Below are 7,595 nucleotides of genomic sequence, written 5' to 3' on the forward strand. Positions count from 1 at the left end.
GCTCAATCCAAGTATTTGTTCCCACATCTTTCCATTTTACGTTTTCTGATAAATGTCTATAATCTTAGGTAAATGTCTTTAATCCAAAGAGGCTGTGATGGTATTTAAATAAAATGTGGTGGCTAATGTAAATAAACTTATATATTGATCACACACAACTGTTTAGAACGCAACAATATTGCTTTCATTTGTACGCTATGTCCAAACCATGACTACAACGTGTCGGAAGAATTATCTACCTACAGAAGTAAAGACAACAACTCAACACATTCCACCTTGTACATTGAAAGTGAGTCACCCTCGATTAAAGGGAACCTCAAACATTTGCTTAAAACCGTGTGTAATAAAGTTATTACACCTCACATCTCAGGGGGACTTCCTAGCCATCAAAATACGTTATGATGACGCAGAAAAACACTATTTGTTTTTCACACGACTATGACTCAAAAAGTTTATGCCTAAAAAACACTAAAAGGTCGAGATGTATTTTCTAATATTTAATTTTTTATCATAGTGCATTTAGATTGTTTTTTTTACCCTTTGTTTTTATCATAACCGCAGACAACTCGTTGTTCGGCTACTAATCTCTCGAAAAGTCGAAAGGGCTGTATCATTGAATTCTCGACCATTGCATTGGCTAATTTGTTAATTTCAAAGTCACATTTCTTCCCGGTTTGCTGTCACAATATACTGCATTATTCTAAGTCATCATTATGGACTGCAGAAACTCATCGGCCATAGTAAGTGTATTAGCGAAGATACATAAGTAGAATATGTCAGACAAACTGGACATTACAATAAAGTATCGTTGTTTATAAGCCAAATGTGCAGTTTCTAACAACCTGGGATTGATAGACATGAAATCCTAGGTGTTTCGTAAAACAAATAACTTCTGTACTTTGCATAAATTTATTTAATGGCTTCACTCGAGTCTTGTCGACAGTGATTTCATTCCGTGTTGATTAAGACTATGCCCAAGAAAATCCATAGTGGTTTTGCCAAATTGATATTTCTGTAGGTTAAGAACCAATTCGTAATCGGAGAGAAACACGCGAGAAAGGGCACACTGCACGCCTGGGTGCACATTATTCATGGCACATTCAACGTGGTCGCCATAACAGTTTGATTTTCATCACGTAAGTTTCTTAATCACGTCCAACCAATGCATAATTACAGATATACACTTCACTAACTCCTTTAGATGATCACGTTTGTCAAGAAAATTTATTTTAAAATGTGGAGCCAAACATTTTATTCAAAGTATCATTTTCAATAGTGTGAGATATTCCATCATATTTTTCACCGTCGTAGGAGAAAACGTTCAATAGAATTTTACCATATGTGTTTATAGTGGTTGTCCCATTTTTCATTACTCCAGCAGTCTTTTTTTTGCAAGGCCATTTTACTGGAACTAATTAACAGATTAACAGATGCACAGAATACACAGAATACACTTCAACATAAACGTATAATGATTTGCAGATTACTATAAAACAAACATTGCCGTCTCTATTGCTTCTGTTGATCAATCTTTGTTGGTAATTCATCATTTCCCTACATGTGAGCGTGTTACTTCCTCCCACTACAGGATGCTCCAAGTATTGGCTATGGGGAGGTTTTAGTGGCCGACGTGACTGGTTTCGAAATAACGGCTAGAAGTGCCTCTAATTTATATTCGAGATTACAATACAAATATCATCGTGTCAAAAGGCAAAATGCAACATAATCGTTCAAAACACAACATTTTGTTGCTGTCCAGTGTAGTCTGTGTGTCAACTCAAAACCAAACTTTTTCGTTTCGTCTACAACGAATTTTTCCTTTTTCCCGAGCGTACGCCCGCACGCCGACCTATAATAAAACAAACAAAGAATCCGCCGGCGCAAAGCGTGAGTGTGGACCCGGCCTTAGACTAAAGGTTATCACTGAATGATGTAGGAAAAATTGTTTACAGCGGCTCAGGGTCGGTTTGATGCCAGTGGCTAAAGACCAATTTGCAGTACTTTATGCACCGAGGCGTAAAGATAGATGGTTACACCTTGCAAATCTTTGGTAATGTCGTCCATTATCGCTTGGAAATAGCCTGCAACGGAGGTTATACCAAATGCCAAAACGTTTTGAAATAGTATAACTCCGTGTGTACAGATTCTCTGGCTTCTCGCGTTTCTCTAGCACAAATCGGATTTGGTTATACGCGTCAGCTAGATCAATCTTTGAAAAGCCGTATTCACCTTGAAACTTGCGCATCACGTCTTCAAGAAATGGAAGTACGTGACGGTGTGAAAATAACTGCAAGTTAACTGCTACAAAGTAGTCTCTGTAAACTCGTATTTTGGCTTTGGTTTGTCCTGGAAGCGGTGACTTTCGTATTTAAACCACTAGCATTTCCAACTTGTAAAATTTCACAGGAGTCTAAATACGATGTCAGCGTCATATGCTCCATTGACATCGTCTTGTAATGCGAAGGCAACTGGTCTCGACTAGCAGAATATAGGCTTTAAGTCGTTTGTAAACATTACCTCTAGTTCAAAATCCTTCAAACGTTCCAATTCGGACGAAAAGATCTCGGTATTGTTCGAAAGATGTTTGCAAGCTTCTTGTAAATGCATGTGTGTCCGGATAGCTCACGTCAAATAATGCGTGTAACTACTCCTCGGGACTCTAAAGTAGCTTGTACAACGAAATGTGCAAGGATTCGATGGCGCATTGTCCAAACAAATTTAGAAGCGGCATTTCGGAGACGAAAAATTCGACCTTATTCATTTTTGGTCAACGTTGAACTTTTGCCTTAAACGCCCCCACAACCGGAAGAACATGTTCTGTCGAGATCCAATTTTCTCTATTTCACGACAGAAATAGAGTTTCTGGTAACGGTACCCTACAGGTTCGTACTTGAACTGAATTGCGGCTTGTTTGTAAACAACATGTTGATATTGTCGGTAGATGTCCGCTTCTTTCTGCAAGCACCTTCCACGTGTCCCAAACGTTTGCAAAAATGGCATGTGGCTGTTTTTATAACGGCAATTGGGTAGTTGGTGACGCAACAGCGTTTTCCTTGCATTCCGAACATTATACCCGATCCCTGTGTTCCACAAACGGTTTCATTTGCAACCTTTTTAGCGTCTTCAGTTTGCATGGCAACCACAATAGCACGCATCAGCTTATCACAGTTGATTTTAAAAATTGCCTCTGCTTCATTGGCTATGGAGCAAAAAAACCTTGTGTGCAGCGCTTCATCCGGCGGGTTTGGAATCGAAGTCGCACATACCTGCGTCGTGGCGAATGCGTGCGGCCAATTCTTACACCGTTTCGCAAGGTTGGGATATATGTTGCTCCAAAACTTAAAGTCTTAAATCTCAATTTGTATGATATTTTTTCTTTTGTTACAGGTCTTGCAGGGACTTCTTGACAACGTCAACTTTTCCCTTAAGGACAAAAAGGTCAACATGGTTAACGGTAATGAAGTAATTTTGTGGGAGGTTGCATTCGTTAACTTGAACACTGAACATTGCCAAATTTGATGTATCACAGCGTTCGCGCCTAAATAAACGAATTATAGTGTTGTACTGTGAAAAAATGTCAATATTAGATTAGTTACAAAAAGATTATGTACAGTATTTCAAATTCGAATGTATTGTAGTAATGTAAATTCTGAAAATAAATGGTTTGCAAATAAAAATTTAAATGAATGCATTGCCCCATCGTGTACATCAACTATTGTTATGTGGCCTCTCTAAACGGTACCGCGCAATTAAGAATATAGCTTCCGTCATTTATTATTACTGCTCTGTTTACAGTTTGCTGTGCATTTTTTTCCTATTACATGTAAAATATCACTTGCTTTTAAATGCAACATGTTCGTGAACATTAAATCGTCCGTACTGGCGTGTGGTTGACTCGATAGGGGAAGGATTCATGAATGATTCCCTCGAAACTGTAGAGGAACTGTGTTGTTTACATTACACTCGTTGTTTTTTGTGAGCTACACGGTACAGTTATATATGAGTTAAAGACTTGCAGAGCGATAGGTCATAGAAGTTGTTTAACAGCCCAAATTGTCGTTTTCGATGTTTTAGTGATATCCATGACTTAACGCTTTGATACTTTATGGTTATTTTATAATTGCGAAAGGTACGCAGCACTTGGGTGCAAAATATCTGGAATTAATAAATTTGAAAAGGAAAGCCAAAGCTAGGGTGCTGTTAATAATATCCTATGTAATAGTAGTACTTTATTCTGAGTGTTGTGTTTCTTTGTGTTAGTTTAAAAAAAATGGAAAAAAAATAGAATACAAAACAAGGCTAACGACGCTCACGCATATAAATGGTAGTCAAATTGCAGAATGAAAATATGGGCATGTGGTACGCCAGTGTCGTGCGTGTGTATGAGGCGAAACAACAACACTGAATATCATTAAGCGTAATAATCGATAACGCGCTGGTGTTATAAATTGTACCTCTTCCAGTTATTTTATGCAGACTGTGTTGATGTATGTGTCCCAAGAAAGTAAACCAAAAAAATGTTCCAGGCTCAGTGTGGAGCTATTACGTTTCACGTAAATCACAAAGTTATTCGAATTTTGCTATTCAAGAAGAACATGAACTTGTTTAGTAATTACATGATCAAGAATATTCAAGTCATTTTCTTGCAATAGGTAATCATGATGTTGGCAAGGAAAGATTTTAGGTACCTGATATTAAATTTGCTGATAGTAGTTGCTGTTATATTCTACGTAGTTTGGCAAGTTAATTTAGCAGGTTAGTTGACCTTACACTTTGTGGCCATTTGCATTTCTTTGAAATTTGTCATTCCAAAACCTAAAACTTCACATAAATGCAAACGCTTGCTTACATGTTAATATCAGTCGAGGTTTTTATGTAATTTTTGTGGCTGACATCGTAGCACTGGTTAAGGGGTAGTCACGTTCTTTAAACTGCGAAATGCAGTGCATTTTTGCGCTAACGTATGAAACAGTGTTATGGTGTCACGTACGTCGAAGAAATTTATAAATTACAAAGCATCGTTAAAAATTTTTCTACAATACCTTTTTTTTTATCAATATAGCTGAGATTCGAGAACTTCGTTTAAGACTGGAGATAAATAAGGACGTTTAAACCAACAAAATTAATCTGGAAAACAGTAAAGTTGCATCTTATGCTGGGAATTACCACGTATCAGATAAAATTTAAGAAATAATATTAATTTATTTGGTTAAGTTTTCATAAATATACCATAACAACTGAATACTCCCGCAAATGTGACGGAGGATCTTGTTGTAATTCAAGCGAAGGAGATATTGAAGTTTGGTCCACCAGGACAATCTTCACCTCAACAGGAATTCGATCGTCTATGGAATTATATTTACAAAATACAGGTGGCAGATTTGTTTGTTTTGTTGTTGGAAAAATACGTGATGTTAGATATTTTTTTTTTATTTGAATTACAGTACCATTGTTTGCAAGTTGAAAACTACGGTGGCGATCAGTCAGCTTTGGGCGACGGTGTTTATCCAGTATGTTTGGAACCCAAATTTTGGAAGGGAAACACTGATGGCTACAAATGTTTGGTTTACTCTTTCGGCGTGGGAGGTGATTTTAGCTTCGATGACGTAATGGCAAAAAAAGGATGCGAAGTTCACTCGTTTGATCCAAGTAGAAAATTGTTTTATGTTTTAGGAAACGTGCTGGAAAAACAAGAGTTTTAACATTTTTAAAGAAGTTTGCCTGCAAAAAATATTTGCAAAAACTTTTTTAGCTGATAAACTCTTTTATCAAAAAAAATGGCGCACACATAAACCAGACATTTTCTTGCAGGTATGAAACTGGAGGATGGATTTAGACGGGATTCTGGAGTAGTGTTTCACAAAATCGGTATCAGCAGTGAGAACCACGACCAAGGCGGATGGAAACAGCGAACTTTGCGTGAGTTACAGCGACATACACTCGTTATTAGAAATAACATAAATTATTTGCCCAGGTACGATACTCGAAGAACTGGGTCACAAAGGAAGGTATTTAGATTACCTAAAGGTGGATATAGACAACCCAGCTGGGGGAGGATTTGAAGACCAGGTAAGACATGATATGTGCCTTGAATCTCAATTTGTATGAAAATTTTTCTTTTGTTCCAGGTCTTGCAAGAACTTCTTCACACCGGTTTGTACAAATGCGTCAGACAATTTGGTTTAGAAACGCGACTAAATACTAAACGAATTGTGGTGTTGTAGTGTTAAAAAAATGGTAATATTATGCAAGTTACAAAAAAGATTATTTACACTACTTTAAGTTCCAATGTACTGCAGTTGTGTTAATTTAGAAAATGAAATATTTGCAAAGAAAAATTTAATTGAATGCATCGCCCCATCGTGTGCACCAACTGTTGTTATGTGGCCTTTCTAAACGGTACCCCGCAATTAAGAATAGCTTCCTCCACGTTGTTGTATTTTATTATAGACAGTTTTCATTACAGTATTGAGAGCTTCACACAGTTATATACACACTCTTTCGACTTGCATTCTCTCATCAGTGCAGCTGGAGACTGTGGCACTGGGCTAACTTTTAAACTAGCAGACACACGTATTTCCACGTTTTGGTACCTTCCGGATAGCAGTTCTCAATGATTATTATACCTATTTTGCACATACATTATATTTTTGTCGCTACAAATTACCACGTTTCGAAAATAGTTTAAATGCCGTTTTATTTCGAAACCAAGAATAGCCTTAAAACGCATTTTCATGAGTGAAGAAATATGTAATGATTTAAAACCAGCTGCTAACCCAAGAAGTTGTAATTTGATATCGGGAAGCAATAACGACTTACGACGACGAGCTTGAGGTGGTTCGTTCGTTCTGGCGATTTCAGATTCAACTTATCGTTTTGTTTTTATGAGCACACATTGAAGCAAAACTTAACGTATGTTGTTGTCGACCAGTTAGTGCATGTTATGAAAACCAAGTTTTTGCAAAAATACCGTGTTTAATGCCAAAAGGTTGGCAACAACGCACTACAAATTCGTAGAGATCGTCGATAAATTCATCTTACCTTTCTGCATCCTCCCAGTGATCTCAACAAGTCATTGCACAATCTACAACATTTCCGTATTGATAACCTAGAAAAACTATGCGTAATCCCGAACAGATGTAGAATAGCTTTGTTTGATGAACAACACACACAAAGTGCCATGAACTCTTTTGACTTCACAGCATTATGATGAGCCCAACAGTGTTCAAAACATTTGACTAATAATGATTAGCATATTAACACACATAATACCTGTCAATAACAGATGAATATAAAAATCAACTATATTTGTGAGTTCAAAGGTGAGTTTAATAAGTTTGTGCGTCTATACTGCAAGTCTATGTTTAGGCTATTTGGGGTAACTTGTAACATCATATTCCATGTTACAAGCAACACATTCATCGCTGCTTGTAAGTGCAATTTACAAATATCAGCCACTGTTGATGACTAAAGGCCAACGTAAAAATTTTTCGAAACGCAAATCCATAAGACAACTTGAAAGGTCAATTAAATTGTCATTAGAATGCAAGTCCTCGATGGAAATAACGCCCAGTGAGGTTCGCTTACCCAATACA

At 37.1% G+C, this 7,595-nt stretch overlaps 1 protein-coding gene across 1 annotated transcript; it reads left to right on the forward strand.

The window, feature by feature from the left end:
* The first annotated feature begins 208 nt into the window (after positions 1-208).
* Positions 209-6,224, forward strand: LOC145907172 (putative methyltransferase-like protein 24). Its single transcript, XM_082994600.1, has 7 exons — positions 209-289; positions 3,388-3,454; positions 5,284-5,372; positions 5,445-5,649; positions 5,812-5,919; positions 5,975-6,069; positions 6,129-6,224. Exons 1-7 carry the CDS (start codon positions 209-211, stop codon positions 6,222-6,224), a joined length of 741 nt encoding a protein of 246 aa, XP_082850726.1.
* Positions 6,225-7,595: the final 1,371 nt, after the last annotated feature.

Source organism: Ascidia mentula, chromosome 6 (genome assembly GCF_947561715.1).
Source record: "Ascidia mentula chromosome 6, kaAscMent1.1, whole genome shotgun sequence".
NCBI classification, from domain to species: domain Eukaryota; kingdom Metazoa; phylum Chordata; class Ascidiacea; order Phlebobranchia; family Ascidiidae; genus Ascidia; species Ascidia mentula.

Bases quoted from the DNA above. Each gene is read 5' to 3' on its own strand.
- LOC145907172 (XM_082994600.1), top strand. From the start codon at position 209: ATGACTACAACGTGTCGGAAGAATTATCTACCTACAGAAGTAAAGACA. The intron at 5,373-5,444 runs GTGGCAGATTTG...TTTGAATTACAG, and splicing joins ATTATATTTACAAAATACAG to TACCATTGTTTGCAAGTTGA. The intron at 5,650-5,811 runs GTAGAAAATTGT...ATTTTCTTGCAG, and splicing joins AGTTCACTCGTTTGATCCAA to GTATGAAACTGGAGGATGGA.